Raw genomic sequence first — 20,534 nt, forward strand, 5'->3', positions numbered from 1 at the left:
ATAGCTATAGCTAACCTAATTTTTATTTTTGTTTAGGGGCCGACTTCACATTTCAGTTCGCTTGGCTGATGACTGCCAAATCGGGAGGTGGTGGATGAATCTCAAGGCAAAGTTAGCGCAGAAACAGCTATTCATGGGCCACTCAAATGTCAACATCTCCAACTGCGCTGGGTTTTTGAGCCAGCATGCCCAGGAAACGGGGCATAGTGGTGGTGGCTCCACTGCCGATAGCGGTGGCGCTCACTCCAGTCACCCCACATCGACCTCACCATGAACGTCAACCAAGTCGAATCATCGCGAAGGCTTTCGGGACGTCACTCGGACCATTGTACACTTTGTGGGAGCGTCTTCAAGTGAGCCATTGCGGCCAGTACTCGGTCGAGCGGATGCTGGCACTGGAAGAGTATGGACAACGGGTGTCCCCCCTTCGCGTGGCTGCTGTGTGCGTATTCACGCCACTACCTCCACTGCTGTTGGTCGTTCTAGCTGGATACATGCCTCTACGTCCTGTAGCTGAAGGTCCCGACGCCAACTACGTCTTCTGGATGCGGCACATTTTAATTCTTGGATTCGCGGTTCTCAGCGGGTTGATGCAAGCCAAAGCGTGGCTGGCGGAGCTCCACTTGACGATCAAAACCATTGTCAGTACCGCGCTGAGTGTTGCAGTTGTGACTACAGCTATCGCGTTTATTACGGCGAGGTTTTGGGTCTTCCCGCTGCCATTCATGAACGTGGTGCAAACCCCAGGGCTCGTTCTCATTTCTACCATTGCGGCGAGGGTCGTGTTAGGTGGAAACGCTCTTCAAAACGTCCCCGACGCTGAATTCCACGTAAATCGATTCTTTTTGCTCATCGTCGCGCAAGGCTCGCTCGCCACGATCTACCCCGCCTACCAGGCGCTGTTTCTCGCCGTACCGTCGGTTGTTCAGCCGTATCTGATGGCTCTACTTACTCTCGTGAACATTGCCATGAAAAACGCCCTCGCTGCGTGTGGAGCGCACCTGGAAGATCGACTACCGGAGGTTATTGTGTTCACTATCGACGTCTTCAGCTCCCTCTACTCGGCGCTTTGCATGCGCAGTACGAACTCGCTCAAGATGGTGGCGATCGCCGTGTCACTCAACACATTCGACATGATGCTGGCGCTGCACGGGATGAACCGGAGATCTCGAGTGGCTCTAGCGAATCGCGCTGACCAACAGCTCCAGGCTAGAAGGCAGAAGCAGAGCGATAGGGAGCTGGGGGTAAAGTCTAAAGAGTCTCAACAAGACTCACTTGGGTCACTGTTCAAGGCCACGCTCCAGCTCCTCCAGATGCCCGGCCAACTTGACCCGGCCGAGTTGCGTCAGATTTGTCTATTATCCTGCGCCGAGCACAAGGTATCGGAAGATAACAAGGCTCTACTCGAGGCACTCGCCGCTCGATGTGTGTACAACAATGAGCGACGGCCGACTGAGATCCGATCCATGGCACAGCGAAAATCCCGCTACTCATCAACCGCAGTGAGTGGGCCGGACCTCAGTTTTGCGGTAGCAATAAAACCGCCTTCACACTTCCTGCAGAGGCTACGAGCTGCAGTCTTACTGATCTCAGAAGCAGGCAAACGCTTCAGTGTCCAGATTGGGACTCGTCTAGGCAATTCACTCGGGTTTCGGATGGATAGTAAGGATCGACTGAGCCAACGACAGGTAGACACGGAGGGCGACGGTCAATCGGATACGGACAGCTTTGAGAACGACACAACGCCGAACGAAGCGGCGGAGTTGACATCATCCCCGTCAAGGCGGTCGTCAACTCAAACCCGCTCCAGTACTCCGTCTGTTGAGCTTTTCACACGACGAATATCGGGTCAAACAGGCTCTGGTCGAAGGATTTCTGGCCAGGTAGAGCCGTTCTCCCGCAGACCGTCGACTCAAGGAGGATCGGGGCGCATAATCTCCACTCAAATGGGCGCAGGATCGTCGCGCCGAGTTTCGTTTCAAATGTCAGGAGGGTCTTCACGTAAAGTATCAGCGTTGCCAGAATCTTCTTCAGTTCGGAAGCTGGTCCCGCAACATTTGGGATCATCGCGGAGGTTGGCGGAGCTCACTGCAGCCTCTACTAAGCTGGCTACGACGCTCAAGCTACGGTCGATTTTGATGCCGGGGAACCCCGTGATCACCGACGTGTTGAAAGAAACCCGGAAGCAGAACACGGTGGCGGTTAATCAGACGCTGCAGCTCCTGTTCAACAACGAGTATCTGGGTCTCATCGCGTACGCGCAGTGCATCACCCCCATGATATACATGGGCTACATGATCGTCATGCAGGAGATGCCCAACCGCGTGTTCTACCTCAACGGGCAGGATATGACCCACCCGGAGGGTCTGGCGCAGCACTTCACTGTCATCGTGGTGTTTGTGGGGCTCCAAATGGGAATTTTGATCGGGCTTCACGTGTTTGTTGCTACTCGGTTCGGGGTATCCACGCTCTATCAAGTGGCGTTTGTTCTCGAGACGCACGCCCGACTCGTTCAAGGGAAGATTGCAACGTGGCTGCTTTTCGCCGTGAGCTTCATGCTGGAACACTATGGTAAGCGACTATCTCATGTGAATATTGTGACAAAAACTGACTTCATTGAACTCACGAACTGATAAAGGGGCCGACTTTAGCTTCAGATTCGAGTGGGTGAAAAATGCCCAGCATGATGACTAGCATGCGGTTGTCAAAAAGTGAATACTTAGTACCACTTTTCCGAGCGGAGGTAGTACTACACGTATGTAGTTGCATCAATAGCGAAAATTAAGAACTCATAATGAAAAATTGTGCAAAAGGTGATACAAGGATGCCTATCGTAGTGCGTTTGTCGAAGTAGCTACCAGTTGTGTGCAAAGGTGATTAAATAACCAGTGTATTAGCGAGTTTTCGCCTTTTCAGCGGCCATGAATCCAGGCAAACCTGAAAGAAAAGTCCGAGCCTGTCAAAGAAAATATAATTTCGTGTGAGAAAAGAACAGCGGACGGGAGTATTACAGACAACGACGGATAAATACGGCAACGCAAAACCCGGCACACATATGTTGTACTTTTTACAATAAGTAATTCAGATAGCCAATCAGCTTCGAGAGTTACACTTGAGTTTGTATTCTATATGGTTTTAAGTACTTACTCTAAATTTGTGTGTACTTTATGCTCCGTTACGTGTATTTTATGTCATTGCCTTGTACAATCTCTATCGTTCCCGACAGAGAATTCTGGCACATTTACTACGGAGGATGTCATTCAGTTATGCCGGATTTATCCGTCGTTGTCTGTATAACGTTAGTCGCATATGTGGGGTGCTTACCGTAATGCGCTAGTGGGAGTGAGACGGTGTAAATTAGCCAGATTGCTAGTTTACCGTGGACATGTTCCGCGTGCGTTTCCAAAACGAACGCAACTTGGTGCAAAGTTGAGACCGAGAGACGTTTGCCAACTATCCAGTGAAGCACTAGCAGCGACATGAGTTGAAGCATCGCTAGAATGCTGATCACTGCGAAGAATTCGCCATCGCCAATGCTTCGGTCTCTGGGGTAAAATATTCGATTGGGAAGCTTCTGTAACACTGCCATATACGCCATGTAGATGCACGGAATAATGCTCTGAATGTACGCAATGAGCCCGATGTACTCATTTTGGAAAAGCAGCTCGAGAGTGCGTTTGACAACTTGAGTATTGCGCTGGTGAACTTCGTGATCAGCTTGAGTTGGGATACTCGCCGGTTTTAATAAAGCTGAGGTATCATTTCGAGTCAAGTGATTCACGGATGGCGGCGTAGGTTCGGGAAAGATCGTAGAGTGAGATGACATGGAGCATTCATTGCATGGCCACGTGGTCTTCGTTGCACGTACAACGTTCATCAGCGCTCTTCTTAGCAAAAGACGCTTGGATTTCGTTCTGGTGATTTCACGCTTGGTGTTAACAGCACACGCGGCCAGCTTGTGCAGCAGCCTTTCCTTCGCGGAGGAAATATTGTATTTTGCCCCCGAGAAAATGCGTATCTGTCGTAACCCCGAGGGGTCTAGTAGGGTGGGGGTCTCGACGAAATGTACTGCTGCCGAGACAGCAGAGGTTGTCGTAGAATCTGGATTCTCGAGTAGATACGTGCGGATGGTATGCGTTGTTCCTTTCATTGTCCGGTACGCCATCGCGACTTGAATGTTGAGCACCAGAATCAAGGCAGCCACGATCACAAACGAATTCACACTCTGCATACACAAAACTGTGTAGAGCCCATCCGAGACTTCCACCGTGAACACTACCACCTCCGGTAGTCGATCCTCCAAATGCAATCCATTGGCTATGATCACTTTCTTCACCACGAGGTCCATGATCGGGAGAAATACAAGCGACAGTCGTCGGATAGTGGTCGACACAGCGAGAAAAACCGCGTGATATGCCGGATAAATTACTATGGCAGACCCCTGCGCGCAAAGAAGCCTCAGAAATCGTTGCAATTGCAGTCCACTATTCTCAATTGATGCCAGCGACTTTCTCCCCACAACGCTGACATAGACACAAATGAGAACAACCGCGCGCACTGGAGTACCCAAAACAGCACAAAACGGCACGGGGAAAGTCCACAACCTTGCGACTGCCAGGTCTCCTAGAGTAGAGATTGTGGAGCTGCACAAAGCGATTCCGAGAACTCGCTGAGGGGTCAGAGGGATCCCCAAGATCCACGACTTTGCCTGGAATCCGACAGCGACCATAATGATCGTCACTAGGATCAGGTGTCGGACCCAAAACGCGTAGTTCGCTGTTGGCCCGTCGGAAGGTGGTCGGAGAGGGAGACACTCGACCAATATCACGAGCATCAACGTAGGAACGGGGGTCAGCACACACACGGCCACGGCGCGAAGCAATGGAGTACGCCTGCAATACTCTTCGAAAGCCAACATCCGCTCAACAGAATATTGGCCACCATGGCTCTTGCAAACATTGTAGATCGGCGCAAGTCGGCTCCGTTGAGGTGCTACTCGGATATCGGGAGCCGTCGGTGCCACTACTGAGCCTTGGGCGATGGACATGACAAGATGTTTCGAGTAGCCCAAGTGTCAAATCTACTATAAATACGATGCACCAAAATGAATCGGGATCAACGCAATAAAAAAATTACTCAAAAACAAGTGAGGTTTGTCGTTCTGTACATTATACGCTTACATTGTTGTGTTCGACGACAATTGTTTGTCACTCATAAACGATCGCACCTGATGCGTCGAGGAATATTTGCAGATTTCACGAGGGAACCTCAACATCGCCATACAACCGCTGAGAAGCTATAAGGTGACTAGATCGTGCACATAGTGTATGTCAAGATAAAAGCTCGTGCCACACCCAGAAGACGCGCAATTTCGACACGATTCATGAATTTCACAGTCAAGTGCTTACAGGAGAACATGATGCTACAGAAGTACTAAATGTTACATTGTGCGATCACGCATCCAAGAGAATTGAAAGGAGAAGTCAGCACCGGAATCATCCACACGTTAGCTTGCAGTAGATTCTCGCCAATCAACAGCGTTCATAGCCTTACCGTAGTGCTCAAGCTGGAATCCGACTGAGAAAATCAACCATGCCGACAATTTGCCGTGGACGAGTAGCGTTTGCGTCTCCAGCACGAACGCGATTTGGTATAGCGTTGACACCGCGAAACGAGACGCCACAATTCGATGCAGCACCAGCAACAGTGACAACTGGAAAACGCCCTGCATACCGATCACCAGCATGCGGTTCGCGAACAGATCCGCGTCTTCCACGTTGCGCGTGCCAGGGTAGAATACTCGGTTGGGCAGATGCTGTAGCGCCGCCATGTACACAATGTACATTACTGGAATGATGCACTGCGTGTACGGTCCGATGGACGTCCGACTCGCAGCGAGAGGTCCGCTATCGTGGGGGCCGTCGATTCCGACGCACTGGAAAACTTGCATAGTGGTGTGGCTTCGATAATATCCTTGACGCATGGCGCGCTCGCCTGCGGGTCGCCACCCTTTCCAATGTCTACGGCAGGAACGCCTTCAACAGGACAACTATCTCAGTTTACCAATGCTGTACTACTTCGAGAGCACCTGCCTGTCAAGCTATGGGACTACCTGCAAGAACAATTTTCGCCGGAGGAGGAACTATCCCAACACCGTTCGTCAATTAGGCTCAGTCTACAGCGATATCAGGACTCTATAGTTTAAACAAGCGTAAATAGAGGACCTCTGAACACACAGGAACGACTTCAACAGCAGCAGGACGAAGTAGTCGTTGCAATCCGATTCGTGGCATTCGTCGCGCTCTAACACGCTGCCCACTATCAGGAACACCGCTTGTTGTGGCGGACGCATACGTGCTCTTGAGCTCAGCTATGGATGAGGCTTTCGAGGACGCTCGGTCGTTCTGATACCCTGTGTAACGATCGCAGTAATGCAGCAGTCTCGTCAGCGATCTTGTGCCGTACCCCGGACTGCAGACGAATCCTATTCAGCTCAGACGAGTCCAGCGTGGCAGGTGTCTGCAGCAGCTTCAACGTGGCCTGCATCAGATTCCCCGTTGAATGCGCAGAGCTACCAAGCTGCACTTCCCGCTGCGTTACCGTCGGGTCTCCAAGCTCTCGACTATGAGCTCGAATAACCGAAAGCGCTTGTGCATGGAATGCAAGGACAACGTCGCGTCGGCAAGGCGCAACGACGCCATTATGGCCACCATCACGAACGAATTCTCCGAGCGCATGCACAGCGTCGTGTAGAGCGCGTCGTACACGTCCACGACAAAGACGACCTCCTCCGACAATCGGTCTTCTAGGTGCGACCCGAAGGACACGATCAGGTTCTTCAACGCGAGATCCAAAGCCGGCAGCAGAAGCAGCAACAACCGCTGGACCAGGCTCGGCGACACGAGGAAGAGCGCGTGGTAAGCCGGGTAGATCAGCATGAGCGACGTCTGCGCCGAGAAGAGGTTGGCGTATCTCCGCAGATGGAACGCGCCGTCCTTCACGGCGCGCAGCTCGCCCCGTCCGATGGTGCAAATCACGGCGAGCGCGACGATCACCTCGAGCACTGGAGCCCCGAGCACGACGAGGAACGGGATCGGGAAGACCCACAGCCTTGCCACGAGGATGTCCAGCCATGTCGCAACGGCGGCACACCCGAGCGAGAGTCCGACGATCCGTTGTCGAGTCAGCGGCGCGCCCGGGATCCACTCCTTGGCCTGCTTCATGGCGCCGTCACCATGGCCGCGTGGCGGATCCAGAACATGAAGTTGGCCAGCGCGCCGCCGGTCGCAGCGGGACGCACTCGGTCAGCACCACCACCAGGATCGCCGGCAACGGGGTGAGCAACAGCACACACGCGACTCGCGCGCGCGACGTTCGGTGGCGATACTCGTCCAAGGCAAGCATGCGCTCAACCGAGTACATGTACTGGCCGCAGTGACTCGTCTGGAGCCATTCCCACAATCCGTACAAGTACCTCCCGCCGCGCTCGAGCGTCGGATGCCGTTCAGTTGGCGGTGCGAGCACGTCCGAGGCCTGCGGGGCCACGGCAACGGCGCCGCGCAGCATGCTGCTTTCCTAATTTCTAGGATCAGATGACCAGAATTATTATTATTCCTATCAGGATAGTGCTGTTGTTGATGACCAGCGTTGCCGCTGTCGCGTTCCCTAAAAATACTTCGCCTCAGTTTTTCGTTTTCGTGCCTGCGCGCTCGTCAGAGAAAGATCAAAGCGTTGCCTTCACTTCAAGTGGTGCATCCGGCTCGATTAATACAGCTCTTCACGGTGGATTCGCAAGGTGCGTCCTCGTCTGTCCATCGCTCCGAGACGATTGGATTTCGTTGCAGGGTGGCCCCGCGCGAATCAGGAATCTGGAACCGTCCACACCGGGAGGGAGCAGCCGGCCAAGCAAGGCCAGCCAGTCGATCGGCCGTGGACAGGTTCCAATTTCGCCACCTGCCAAGAACGTTGGCCAAATGGAGCGTGCCATTGGCATGTCATGATGCCATGCCTCGTCGTCCCTGCTCGCTCGTCCTGCGCTTGCCGGCTGCTGTCTCAAATCGCCGTCCCACTGACCGGCGCCAAGCTGCTCGCCGATGCCGCGCTTGCTTGATGACGGACTCGCTCGGGCAAAAGGCACAACGCGCGACGTCCGCGGAGCCAAGCGGCTCGAGCCAAAAAGGCCAACACGCAGCAGCTGCTGCAACTCGGAAAAAGGAACGGCATAGGCCTGCTCTGCTTGGCTCGGCTGGGCTGCTCGGGGGCCGGCCCACTGCAGCCCTCCGCCGGCAACAACCTACGGTGCACCTCGCGCTTGCTCAAGCCGCGCAGCCGACCTCGCTTGGCCATGGTAACATCCATATTTGACCCAGGACTCTCTTGACAATGAGGAAGCGAGAACGAGTTGATCCCGTCGTGGTGGTACTGTTCGGACGATGTGACGCAGCGCAGGTCGGACGAGATCAGCGTTTGTGTGGCCCCTGCGCGGCGGAATGCCATGCCGGACGAGAGGCCCAGGCCGCGTGAAGGGGACGGGTCGTCGGGTCGTCGCGAATAAGACTCGTCTGACGTGGCAGATCGCATCCTGCACTTTGGCGAGTGCATGCCGAGTGCATAATGCCTGCGCCTTGAGTCAAATGCGAGCGCTATGCTTGGCCGAGCGCTGCAACTAAAATTTTAATGCGCGTTCCGGAGGCGTTACGGCGCAGCGGCCTTGGGCTGGGCAGGCTAATATTTCGGGGCGAGAGCAGCTCTGCGCCGCTCGACGGCGGAGGATGGATGAGTGGAGCGAAGGTCCCTCCTCTGCTCTGCAGCTCTCGGCAGCCAGCCAGCCAGCAGGCGGCTTCAACGCGCCGGGACCGGCGGCAGTTATTAGTCTTGAAGCCGCGCGCAGCGCCGCAGACGACTGCCACGTCAGAAACGAGGCCGCGCCTTCACTGCAGACGCGGCGCGCGTGAGAAAATGACCAGCGGCGGCAACAGCGGCGGCGGCGCGCTCTGGGCGCCACTGAGCCCCAATCCATCGGCGCTATCACGGCGCGGCCGTGGGATCGTAAGCCTCGTCTTCTCTCGCCGCGGCGCGCGGCGGTCTCTTCACTTGAGAACTGAGCCCGCGAGCGACGCGTCCACCGACGCCGACCAGCTCACCACTGGCAAGCAGCGCGCCGCGACGGCGGACCAGCCACATCAGCAGCAACAGCTCGAGCAGCAACGCCAGCGCGGCCTCATGTCCGGCCGCTCGTCCGAGCCGGCCCTCTCCGACCGCGCGCGCACCTCGTCGGGCTCCGCGTCCACGCGCGTGGACCTCTCGCGCCGCCTGACGCGCCAGGTCTACGTCGGCACCATGGAGGTGTCGCCCGACGCCGTGGGCATCGACAAGCCGGCGCCGGGCTCGCTCACAGTGGCGGTCAAAGTACGCGCGCTCACGCTCGACTCGGAGCGCAACGGCGGCGGCGGCCTGCGCACGTGGCAGGAGTGGCGCACGGTGCAGCGGCTGCTGTCACTGGAGCGCGAGGCGGCCAACTACGCGGCCTTGAACAGCAGGAACAGCAGCAGCGCGGGCCGCAGCGTGCTCGAAGGCCGGCGCCACATCGTGCGCTACTACGCCACAAGCGTCGAGAGCGAGTCCTTCCGCCTCATCATGGAATTCTGTCCGGGCGGGGACCTGCTGTCGCACCTCATCGCGCGAGGCGCGCTCGGACCCAAGCCTGCCAAGGGCGTGCCGCAGCAGGAGGCGCGTCGCTGGGTGCTGCAGCTCGCGCGCGGGTTGCGCTACATGCACGCGAGCGGCATCGCGCACCGCGACTTGTGTCCCGAGAACATCCTCATCGGCCGGACGGGAGACGTCAAGATCTGCAACTTCGGCGCCAGCACCACGCGCGCGGCCGAGCTTTCGCGCGACCGCGTGGCCGGCAACCTGCACTACACAGCACCCGAGGCAGTGAGCGGCACCTGGTACGACCCCGTGCGCGCGGACGTGTGGTCGCTGGGCGCCGTGTTCTTCGTGCTGCTCACGGGGTCGCCGCTGCTCACGCTGCCGTTCCCAGAGTGCCGCGGCTTCGAGCTCGTCAAGACCGTCGGGTGTCGCGGGGTGCTCAAGCTCTGGGGGATGGACAACCAGTTCTCGGCGGCGACCATGGATCTGCTCGCGAAAATGCTCACGGTGGACCCGACCAAGCGCCTCAGCAGCATGCGCGAAGTTTTGGATCACCCGGCGATGCTGGCTACGGCTCACACCGAGCGCAGCCTCATCGCTGTGTGACGAAGGATTTTGATTTTTTGAGGTTATGACTATGAGGGGAAGCATCTATCTAGAACGGAGAAGGAGAATTTTAACGGCGGCGCGCGCCAATTGATAAGAGCGCGCCGCCGAACTGCAAGTAAGAAGTAAAGAGCGGCTAGTATGTTATGTGTCAAAAGATAATAAAGTTGAATTCAAGGCCTTCCGCCGTGTACGCGCATGTAACTGGTTGCAGCTTCGGTGCTGCCGTCACGGCGTCTCGTGGTGACAACCGGACGCGGCGTGTTTAACATCCGCAGCGAGTCGATCGAATTGACTTCAACTGCAGCTCGATGCACGAAGACATTGATGCGCTGAATCCGTACATGCACATGCTCAAGTATCGCTATACGCGGCGCGACGCCGGAAAAGCTGGCTCCGCATATTCTTGCATCGCCCGCTCGTACGTATCCGACGCAAATCCGGCAAAATTGCCAGCACCGCAGCGCTGCAGTCTATCCACTCCGCATGCTTAACCAAGACGCAGCTCCACACAATACGCTCCATGTGAACAATGTTCACTGAACATGCATGGGCAACTTCTGCTTGCTGGCCAGAAGGTAGCGTTGTGTAGTGGCCAGTGGCCACTACACAACGCTACCTTCTTTGAAGCGTGCCTCAATTCCTTCCACTGCTGAATGAGTCTGTCTGGTGATTGCGTCCAAGGGAGTCATTACCTAAACTGATACTTCGTACGCTGACTCGTGACGAACCACCTCCAAGGCCTTGCTGACCTGCAGCTGGAGAAATGCAGACGCGCGGTTGCCCACAAACAGCGGAGGTCACGGCTTTCCAAGGCTGCAACAGAGAGAACACCGCCGCATCTGATGCATTCGTTGACAGCTCGTGGCGTCACTCGATGCCAAGCTGGCCACGCACGACGACGTGTAGGCGACGGTGCTTGTCTCGATGCAGGCACACAGGATGAAGACGGAATGTCCACCGACGTCTCGTTCAATTGGCGCTTGAAGGGACTTTACAGCGACAGCGATACAGCCCAACAACCCCACACCAAGTGGGCTTGGCATACATGTAACCCTTGGGTGTACAATAGCAACGTCCATTCGTGCATAGCTATTCGTAACTCGATCGTGCTTGAGCGTAGAGGACATCGCACATGGTTTTAATCATGACTTGCCCCCAATCAGCGATTCCAGCCTCCAGTTCTTGAAGGGCAAACGGCGCAACCGCGAACTCCGGACGATGCAGCTTCAGGTAGCCTGTGCGGCGCATAGTGACCACGAGCTCCTCGTCCTCTTCTTGTTGCTCGCTTTCTCCCAGCTGGCTGTTTCTTTCGATTCGCGGCAGTCAGAACGACTCCGCCCGAAATGTCCTTGCGAGCATGTTCAGACAACCGATACGGGTACAGCTCGTCTTCATCGACGCAGTCTGAAGCCACAATGGCGCACGGTTCGTCGCCAAACCTCGGGTCGGCTTCTTCGAAGAGCTGTCCAAACACGATCGTGTTCGTCTCGGTGGTGACACCATTGCTGTCGCTGGACATGATGCGCGCGTTGTACGCAGAGCCTTCGATCATGTCGTAGTCCTCCCTCACAGTGATATGTCCCAGTCGCTCGGAGATACTGATCTCCATGTTGGTGAGATAGAACCAAAGAGCCTCAAACACTTGACGGAGCGAGCGCACGCCTGGGAAGATGACCACCGTGCTCCCCAGCGAGTAAACGTTGCCGTCGTCGTCTTCAAACAACTCGTTTGAGTTTTGGTCCTGACCCGCAGGGGTCTGCGCGTTGCGAATCGTCACGTACTCGAACGCGTTCCGCAGCTTCTGCTCGCGAATGGCCAGCAGCGTAGCTCTTCTCTCAGCCCAGTCCTTCTTCAAATGGATGTGCGTGCGCAGCGGGTTAGAGTACTGCGTTCTCTGCTCCCGAGACAACAGAAAATAAAAAAATGTTAGCTGGCAGCTACGAAAAACGAGAAGTATTCTCATTCATCCCTCACCATGCACTCCATCATGAGCGACTGCGCTGAGGCGATGCCTAGCTGCTGTTGCTTTATAGCTTTGGTTAGCGCCTTGGACTTGACCTTGGCCTGTTGCAGTCCCGGGTCGGCAGCGAGTGACGAGCCCGCCGGCAGGCCTTGGGTCTTGAGCACTGCCACCTGAGCTTCCAGCTGCAGGATCTCATCCCGCAGCGTCTTCTCCTCCTCCTGGAAAAAAGATAAAGAGGTAAAATACGGCTGAATGATCGGCTACAAATACAGGAATGCTACGCCAAAACTGGCGCGCACCTTGCGGATCAAGTACGTAGGCTTGCGCTTCTTGGGCGCCTCGGCCCCAGGGGAGTGACTGTTGTCTGCCGAGTCGTCAGAACTGGACCCGGGGGGTTGGAGCATTAAGTCACGGGGCTGCTGCATGGCGAGTGTTGCGCTTTGATGAGGTGGAGGCGGGATGGTAAATGACTTGCTACGCCAGTGAGTGAGTTCGGGCTCCGATTCCTATTCTGTCTCTGGTTCAGCTTATTCAACACAGATGACTGAGCATCAGTATAGCTGACGTGGTCAGGGTTTGTCAAATCGGAGTCAGCTCTTCCACACCGTACGTTGTTGGAAATCACTCCTGTTGAGTGGGCTGCACGCCGTCATCGGCTTCAGCAGAAGACGACAATGTTCACCACAGCATAAGCACAATGGTGATGTCGTGATGCTATGAATCAACGATTGAGTTAAAGGATATCCCTCGTAGCTACATGTATAGAAGCAAGCGTAAGTTATGGGCAGTTTCGTGCAGGAGCTTTTTACCTCAGATTCGAGCGTACAGGATCTCGCGCATGGCCTTGATCATCACGGCACCCCAATCGGCGATTCCCGCCTCCAGCTCTTGCTGAGCGAGCGAAGATACTGGGAATTGAAAGCAATGCAGCTTCAAGTAGCCTGCGCGTCGCATGGTCACGACTAGTTCGCCACTATCCCGTTGCCTGCTCGCTGTGAGCACAATTGCGCCCGAAATGTCCTTGCGAACGCGCTCTGATGGCCGGTAGGGGTACAATTCATCCTCATCGACACAGTCCGCGGCCACAATGGCACACGGCTCGCCTCCAAACCGAGGATCGCCCAGGTCGAACCACTGCGTGAATGAAATGGTGTTGGACTCCGTCGTCACGCCATTGCTGTCGCTCGAAGTGATGCGCGCGTTGTACGCGGAGCCTTCCAGGACGTCGTAGTCTTCTCGCACCGTGATATGCCCCAGTCGCTCGGAGATGCTGATCTCCATGTTCGTCAGGTAGAAGTACAGCGCCTCGTAAACCAGTTGGAGCGATTGAACCCCTGGAAATCGCACGGTGATGATCCCCGTGGAGCAAACGTCGCCGCTGTCCGTCTCGAACTTCTCGCTGGACTCGTGGACCGGGCCATCAGCTGTGAACTGACTCCGAGCCAAGACGAACTCGTACGCGTTCTTGAGCTTCGCGTCGCGAATGGCCAGCAATGTCGCTCGTCGCGCTGCCCATTCGCGCTTCAGACGGATGTGAGTGCACAACGAGTGCGAACTCTGCGTCCTCTGCGCGCAACAAACACAAAGGGATCATCAGCAACAACATCTATCGCAATAAATTGCAGGCACGTCGCCCTTACCGAGCACTCGGTCACCAGCGACTGAGCCGCGGCGATCCCCAACTGCTGGTTCCTGATGGTGTCCGTCAGCACCTTCCATTTTGGCTGTGGACTCTTGCAGCACTGGGTCCGCAGCGATCGCTGCATCTGTCGGCAAGCCTTTGGACTTGAGCACTGCCACTTGAGCTTGCAACTTCACGATTTCGTCGCGTAGAGCCTTCTCCTCTTCCTGTAATCGGGATAACTGGTTAGATACTAGTTCACACTCAACAGAGAGTTTGGACACATGAAGGCGCAGCACGCACCTTGCGGATGAGGTACGTGGGCTTGCGCTTCTTGGCCTGAGGCTCTGCGGACTGGCTGCTGTCGGTGGAATCGTCGGACATGGTGGCAGGTCTGATCTCTCTCGGGGCCCGCGGCATTTTCTGTTGTTGTTGGAACCTGAGGCGGACAAGTCCCAGAAAGGTAAACATACAGACTTCAAAAATGATTATGCCTATCATGCTCCAGTCGGCTCCTCGTCCTGCTTCATTTTTAGTTCTCACTCGCTGTTTTAGGAGTACTGTACAGTACCTCGCGCATGGTCTTGATCATGACATTACCCCAGTCCGCGATGCCGTCCTCCATTTCTTGTTGTGCGAGAGGTGGCATGGGGAATCCAGGGCGATGCAGCTTGAGTATGCCTGTACGCCGCATCGTGACGACAATATCGTCGTTATGGGTAGCCGTTGAGCCTCCTTCTGAACCAGCCCCGCCCGCGCCTTGGGTCTTCTGCCTGCTTGTTGTCAGCAAGATGGCACCAGAAATGTCTTTGCGAACATGACTCGACGAGCGATAGGGATAGAGCTCGTCTTCGTCGACACAGTCGGAGGTCACAATGGCGCAAGGTTCGCCTCCAAACCGCGGGTCCCCGTTTTCAAAGAGCTGCATCAAGCCAATCGTTTTGGATTCGGTTGTGATCCCATTTTCGTCGCTCGAAGTGATGCGCGAGTTGAACGCTGCTCCGTCGATAACATCGTAGTCGTCCCTAACAGTAATATGCCCCAGGCGCTCCGAGATGCTGATCTCCATGTTGTTCAAATAGAAGCAGAGTGCTTCATACACTTGTCGCAAGGACTTGACGCCAGGAAAATGAATCACCGCGATGCCTTCGAAGCAAACATCACCGTCGTCAGTCTCAAACTTTTCGTTGGACTCGCGGTCAGCGCCGTCGGCCATGTGGTGGCTGCGTGTTACGACGTAGTTGTAGGCATTCAGCAGCTTTTCGTCCCAAATAGCTAAAAGCGTAGCTCTTCGCTCGCCCCAGTCCTTCTTGAGGCAGATGCGGGAGCATAGCGGGTGAGAATAGTGGGTCCTCTGGTCACGTCAAACAAAGCATGGGAAGACACGTCAGATAACCTCCAAGACAAGCACACAATAATTAAGTTAACCTTACCGAGCACTCCAGCATGAGTGACTGGGCCGCTGCAACGCCCAATTTCTGGTTCCTGACCAAGTCTCCCAACAGTTTAGTCTCCCCTTGGACTTGCAGCAGGTCGACTGGTATTCCTTCTCGTGCGGATACCTCTTGGGTCTTCAGTGCACTCACTTGGGCCTCCAAGTGCACGATTTCATTGCGTAGAACCTTCTCCTCCTCCTGTACACTGTGAGTCCGCACGTTTTCTCTAAAATTCTACAAGCCAATGCACTAAACTGACCTTGCGGACGATGTACGTGGGCCTGCGCTTCTTGACTGGCAGGTGGCCCGGCGACGGGCTGCTGTCGGTTGAGTCTTCGTGCGGGGTGCGCTCGGACGCGCTGGAACTTCCTGGCATAGCGAGTGTGAGGTGACTTGATTGTGACGGGAGTTGAGTGTTTGCAACAAAGCCAGGGTGATCTAAATGCTTGTCAAACCACGGGATCAGCTGACAGAGGAGTCTATTGTGATGGCGTTTAGTGTTGTTGGAGTTGTTTGCGTAGTATTTAGGCTGGGGGCCAACGGCATTTTGCAAGGATATGAAGGCGCTTCGCGTGCTTTTGGTGGTCCCCAGCAGATTACAGGTTGAGGCGGAGCGTCTTGCCCACGAGGTTGCGGCGGGGCTGCTTAGTCACGGTGATTTGCACGGGGTGGAAGGGCTTCGACTTGGCAGTGGGGGAGACGCTGAGCGCGCGCTTGCCATGGGCGGTGGCGCTGCGCTTCTGCAGGTGCGGGTGCTGGTGCGCAGCCGTCGACTCGCTGTGGTTCGAGCAGTCCATGCAGCGGCAGTGCGACGTGCAGGCGATGCCGTTCTGGAAACACTCGCAGTACTTCTTCAGACACTTGGACTTCTTGCAGCGGCACCCGCGCATCACGACCGCGCTAGATTTCTGTCAACATCGACCAGTATCAACCATTAGCAGGAATCCCACCAGACAGACATTGGGAGGAGGAGTGTTCGTACCTGCGGCAGGAGGTGAAGGAAGCCCGTGGTGCTGGCACTTTGGGGCAGCGACGCGAAGGAGAAGGCGCGCGGGTCGTTGGCTAAATAGTTCTGGATGGCCTCCACGCGCTCGGTCTGGTGCTTGCGTCCGTTCTTGCAGTCGTCGCAGGCGCATCCGGCGTGGCAAAAGCCGCGGGAGCTGAAGCACATGCAGTACATCTTGAGGCAGCCGGTCTTGCAGCCGCAACTGGTGGACGACGACACACTTGAGGCCTGGATCTGCTGCGCATGTCGAAGCAGCAGGCGCTGCCGCTTGTCCTCCTTGGCCAGCTCCGGCTCGTGCTCGAACCGCGCTGAGGTCTGCTGCACGTTCGACGAGCCTGGAGCTGTCAACTTGGAGTCGTTGGCTGTGTTAGTTTGAGGTCTAGAGGCGTCCAGGCTAGTCCTGGACGTGGAAGGGGAGGAGGCGATCCCCGTCTTAAGCTTCTTGCGGTGAGGCAACTGGAACAGGTTGGCGGCCTCCAGGTCAGTGAGACACACGGGCAGCGAGGAGTCGGGGCCGTAGCGCTTCTCCAATAGGGCCAGCATCATGTCCATCCAGGCCAAGTTCTCGCTCTCCTGCGCCTCTGTCTGCTCCGACGAGGAGTGCGGGCTCTGCGCCTCATCAACTGGCGTGGTTGCAGCCCCTGTGCGACCTGTTTCCTGCCCTTCCGGTCCTGTAGATGTGTGGAGTGCGACCGTGGCCTGTCCGAGCGATTTCTTGGCGTCTACTGGGCTCTGGAGGTCGCGCGCGGATGCGTTGGGCTGCGCGCGCTTGGGCGCGTTCACTGTGGGTCTAGGACAGTTGCTGTCGATGCTTTGCAGCGCGCGCCGGTGCTTCCGCGTGCTCGAGTCGCTTGAGACGGAGTTCCTCGCTTTGGACGGCGGTCCTGACGCAGATACAAGCGACTTTGCTGAGATTCCGACATGCTCGGGGTCCTGGTTTTCCTGCGCGTCCAGCGCGGTGCGTGGGGCGACGCCGCGTGCCGTGGGGGCGGAGCGGAGGGCCATGGTATGCGCGGCACAAGGGAGCTCGGGAACTGATCTGGCGCCACCTCGGCGCATTTTCAATTCAAACTTCGACTTCCCGCGAAAGCACGGGATTGGCTGAAAATATTTCACTTGGGGTTTGTATGCACGACACAACGAACGCCCGCTTTTGCACATGAGCATACAAACTTCAGCATTAAATTCAAATGACCCGCCCAAAGGTGGGCCCTACCCGTTTGTGAGGAGGTAGGGCGCTTCTACCCTGAAATGGCTTGCTGCGTCTAATGGTACAGTCCGTGCTAAGTCTACGCGAGCGCCGAGCCGCGCAGACGCAGGCGCTTCCACGTGTTCTCGCGCACGGCGTTCTGCAGCAGGTCGTAGATCTGGTTGCAGCCCTCGGTGGCCACCTCCATGAGGCTCTCGAACAGCTCCAGCGGCAGCTTGCACTCCATCTGCAGCAGGTTGAGCTTCTGCGTGCGCGGATTGAGCGCCATCACCACCTGCGGCGCGCGCGCCACCTCCTCCGCGTAGTTCAGGTCTGCCACAGAATAGAACACAACACCATTAGACCACTCTACCTCAATTCTACCGCGTTCTACCGCATTCTACCTACCACAGAGCATGGTCTGCTGCAAGTATCCAGCCGACGAGGCCACCACGAAGTCGTTGAGCGCGATGCCCGCGTCGATCAGCGCCAGCGTGATGGCGTTGATGCTGGCCGGCAGCTCGCCGCCGTCCGCGTGCAGCACCTGCACGAAGATGTCGATCTGCGAGCGCGGGTACAGCTGTGTCTGCACGCAGGCCTCGAAGATCTGCTTGACGGCCAGCGACATCTCGACCTTCTTGCGGTCGCCGCTGCGCTGCGGCTTGCGCTCCGACGTGGCGAAGGCCGCCTGCGTGAACTCGCAGTTGACGACGGCGCGCGGCTGCGTGTTGGACGCGGCGTTGCCCGAGCCCGTTCCCACGGCCGCCGCGCCGCCCGCCGGGCCGACGCGCAGCTCCCGCGGGCCGTAGACCACCGCCACCACCTTGGTGTTGCCCTGCTCGTAGTAAGCCGACCCGTCCACGCGCGAGAAGAGCCCGAAGCGCGTGCGGATGCGCCGCACCTCCTCGCTGCGTCGCCCGTCCACGCGCAGCCCGGCCACGGAGATGAACTCGCCGCTTGCGCCGCCGCCGCCGCCCAGCACGCTCGCGCTACCCGCCTTGGCCGCCATGTTGCTCTCGGATTGGTTTTCCTTGGCTTTGGTCAGCCGTACTTAATTGGGGGTGGTGACTAGGAAGTCAAAGAGAAGTTGAAGTTTACATTCACTCTCGATTTTTATGCATTCCGGGAAGACATATAAATGTTGAAGCTAACATTCACTCCCAGGTTCTGGTGAAGCTGCAGTATCGGCTTCTGATGCGCTTCGCGATCCCCTGCAGTGGAGCAGACCCCGGTGCACGTACCAAGGCCAGGTCTGTGGACATCACTCCCAAATCGGACGTTTGGCTGGCACCAGTTCTGGGCGCTCTTGAGCAAGAAGAGCGAGGCTATCACCGTTCAGCTGGAAGTTCAACAGCGGATTGCGCTAGGTCCACTATATACCATCGTACAGCTCCACTCACTATTTCGTTTCTGGTTACACAGGAGATCCTAATCGAACTTGACCAAGAAGGCGAGCAAGAACTGCGGCATCTACAACTACCCTGGTAGCCTCACGACCCCGATCCGATCTCGTCTGCCGACTTCACCCGTCTTCACAGGGACTTGGTGGAGTACCACATCACGGTCGACGGCAACAATGCCCGCCCCGTGCAGCCTCTGAACGACCGTAAGGGCAATATGTGGCGTAAATGTTGTTGGCTTCGCCTGGTATACTCTGCGTAGAATAAATCGACTTTAATGCGTTTGAAATGGACGAAAGCGACTGCCGCTTAATATTTTACTACGCAGTACACTGCATCTTCGCTAGAGCTTCACGAGACGAGCCCGACCTTTTGGTTGGCGGAAAAGTACACCTGTGTTTTGGCCCACGACGCCGTGTCCGGGTAGATGAATATCGGGTAGAGAGTGTTGCCATGAGAAGCAGTAGAGAGCATTGACTGCTCGTTGTAGTCGAAGTCGAACGTCAGTTCCGTGTCGTACTGGTCCAAACATGGGGGCTACGGCATCAAAATCAAGAGATTACCAGGTTTTAGTGAACATGGATGGGTAGTAAAATTCAATTCAGCGTCACGGACCTCGCTGCAATAAAACCAGCCCAAGACGTCGTGCTTCTGCCACGAGCTACTGGTTGACGTCGTGAATCCCTACAAGTGCACAATCATCTGTCGAGTCAGTGACTTCCACCACCACTACCACCATTTTTCTTGCTAATAACGTACCACAAATGCCTCATCGGAATCCAGCCTCAGTGTAGCTGACAAATTGATAGGAACGGTCAAAATGGGCGTATCGGTCTTGATGCCTTCATCCATAAACACTACTAGCGTTCCAACTCTTCGACCATCTGACACGTCTTTGATGAACTTGGGCAAATTCGTGGTCGCTGAGAAGTAAGGAACGTAGTTATACTGCGTCAAAAGATAGGTGTTAGTAGAGAAGTATTACATCGCATAGCAAGTGCACGCGTGTCATCTGCAACTCCGTGTAGTAGCGTATTTTGACAATGTGCACCTTGCCATCAGCGAGATCATGGACAGCAGCGGCAGAGATTCCAGCGCGTTCGGAGTCCGTGTTGCTGCTTTGACCTCGTGAGTAAATTGCAACATGATCGTAAAAGACATCATCTCCAGCGCTTTCATCGTTGAGCCTAGTTTCAAATGTGATGGCAAGTGAGTTGTGTAGTCCGGCAAACCCCATGCTGGAACCTTCCACCCCCAGTGTCGCCGTGCGGTTTTGGTGGGAATGTATCACAAATGCCCACCATGAACCGCACAGCTTTGGTACTCGTGGATCCCGAAGTTCTGGTATTTTACTTCGAAACAGCGCCGAGACTGGTCGGTAATCTAGAAAGTGAACCGTGTCTCGAAGCCTTGCAACACTGGTAGCTGCTGCGCGTACCAAATTGAAGAAACTTGGTGCGGTTGCGAGGCTGTGAGGCGTAGACGCTCAGGACATCGAAGTTTTTCCTCGCTCTCCTGATAAGCGCCGCGATGGCCAAGCATAGCCGTCTCCATGGCGACGCGCGCGCTTGTCGTGCGGTTCTCAGTTTCACGAGTCTCAAGGCGAAGCGCTTCTTGCTGCTCGGTCAATACAACTTCCAGTGTGGCTTCGCGTGCATC

General features: G+C 56.0%; 11 protein-coding genes across 11 annotated transcripts; 3 read left to right on the plus strand and 8 right to left on the minus strand.

The window, feature by feature from the left end:
* Nucleotides 1–386: 386 nt before the first annotated feature.
* PHYSODRAFT_443726 (hypothetical protein) lies at nt 387–1,673 on the plus strand (the record flags this gene model as incomplete). Its single annotated transcript, XM_009528857.1, has 1 exon — nt 387–1,673. A coding segment is annotated over one exon (1,287 nt), but the record flags the coding sequence as incomplete, so codon positions are not given.
* Nucleotides 1,674–2,138: 465 nt separating this feature from the next.
* PHYSODRAFT_440000 (hypothetical protein) lies at nt 2,139–2,477 on the plus strand (the record flags this gene model as incomplete). The annotated part of the gene is made up of 1 exon (XM_009528858.1): nt 2,139–2,477. A coding segment is annotated over one exon (339 nt), but the record flags the coding sequence as incomplete, so codon positions are not given.
* A 444-nt stretch (nt 2,478–2,921) lies between these two features.
* Nucleotides 2,922–3,700, minus strand: PHYSODRAFT_409952 (hypothetical protein; the record flags this gene model as incomplete). The annotated part of the gene is made up of 2 exons (XM_009528859.1): nt 2,922–2,956; nt 3,325–3,700. Coding segments are annotated over 2 exons (411 nt in total), but the record flags the coding sequence as incomplete, so codon positions are not given.
* A 204-nt stretch (nt 3,701–3,904) lies between these two features.
* Nucleotides 3,905–4,918, minus strand: PHYSODRAFT_383890 (hypothetical protein; the record flags this gene model as incomplete). The annotated part of the gene is made up of 1 exon (XM_009528860.1): nt 3,905–4,918. A coding segment is annotated over one exon (1,014 nt), but the record flags the coding sequence as incomplete, so codon positions are not given.
* A 588-nt stretch (nt 4,919–5,506) lies between these two features.
* PHYSODRAFT_331957 (hypothetical protein) lies at nt 5,507–5,950 on the minus strand (the record flags this gene model as incomplete). Its single annotated transcript, XM_009528861.1, has 1 exon — nt 5,507–5,950. One exon carries the CDS (start codon nt 5,948–5,950, stop codon nt 5,507–5,509), a length of 444 nt encoding a protein of 147 aa, XP_009527156.1.
* A 646-nt stretch (nt 5,951–6,596) lies between these two features.
* On the minus strand, nt 6,597–7,566 carry PHYSODRAFT_331958 (hypothetical protein; the record flags this gene model as incomplete). Its single annotated transcript, XM_009528862.1, has 2 exons — nt 6,597–7,217; nt 7,297–7,566. 2 exons carry the CDS (start codon nt 7,564–7,566, stop codon nt 6,597–6,599), a joined length of 891 nt encoding a protein of 296 aa, XP_009527157.1.
* A 1,656-nt stretch (nt 7,567–9,222) lies between these two features.
* Nucleotides 9,223–10,257, plus strand: PHYSODRAFT_499880 (hypothetical protein; the record flags this gene model as incomplete). Its single annotated transcript, XM_009528863.1, has 1 exon — nt 9,223–10,257. The coding sequence occupies one exon, from the start codon at nt 9,223–9,225 to the stop codon at nt 10,255–10,257; it is 1,035 nt and encodes a 344-aa protein (XP_009527158.1).
* Nucleotides 10,258–12,965: 2,708 nt separating this feature from the next.
* PHYSODRAFT_354647 (hypothetical protein) lies at nt 12,966–13,551 on the minus strand. The gene has a single exon (XM_009528864.1). It carries the CDS (start codon nt 13,502–13,504, stop codon nt 13,034–13,036), a length of 471 nt encoding a protein of 156 aa, XP_009527159.1. The 5' UTR covers nt 13,505–13,551; the 3' UTR covers nt 12,966–13,033.
* An 825-nt stretch (nt 13,552–14,376) lies between these two features.
* PHYSODRAFT_503052 (hypothetical protein) lies at nt 14,377–15,481 on the minus strand (the record flags this gene model as incomplete). The annotated part of the gene is made up of 2 exons (XM_009528865.1): nt 14,377–15,198; nt 15,278–15,481. Coding segments are annotated over 2 exons (1,026 nt in total), but the record flags the coding sequence as incomplete, so codon positions are not given.
* Nucleotides 15,482–15,876: 395 nt separating this feature from the next.
* On the minus strand, nt 15,877–18,484 carry PHYSODRAFT_504652 (hypothetical protein; the record flags this gene model as incomplete). Its single annotated transcript, XM_009528866.1, has 4 exons — nt 15,877–16,188; nt 16,263–17,312; nt 17,630–17,808; nt 17,884–18,484. 4 exons carry the CDS (start codon nt 18,482–18,484, stop codon nt 15,877–15,879), a joined length of 2,142 nt encoding a protein of 713 aa, XP_009527161.1.
* A 742-nt stretch (nt 18,485–19,226) lies between these two features.
* Nucleotides 19,227–20,417, minus strand: PHYSODRAFT_315105 (hypothetical protein; the record flags this gene model as incomplete). Its single annotated transcript, XM_009528867.1, has 5 exons — nt 19,227–19,412; nt 19,491–19,559; nt 19,635–19,823; nt 19,879–20,113; nt 20,272–20,417. 5 exons carry the CDS (start codon nt 20,415–20,417, stop codon nt 19,227–19,229), a joined length of 825 nt encoding a protein of 274 aa, XP_009527162.1.
* Nucleotides 20,418–20,534: the final 117 nt, after the last annotated feature.

This window comes from Phytophthora sojae (genome assembly GCF_000149755.1).
Source record: "Phytophthora sojae unplaced genomic scaffold PHYSOscaffold_4, whole genome shotgun sequence".
Classification (NCBI taxonomy): Eukaryota; Oomycota; class Peronosporomycetes; order Peronosporales; family Peronosporaceae; genus Phytophthora; species Phytophthora sojae.

Excerpts from the sequence above, each read along its gene's own strand:
- PHYSODRAFT_354647 (XM_009528864.1), bottom strand. The coding sequence starts at position 13,504 with ATGGAGATCAGCATCTCCGAGCGACTGGGGCATATCACGGTGCGAGAA.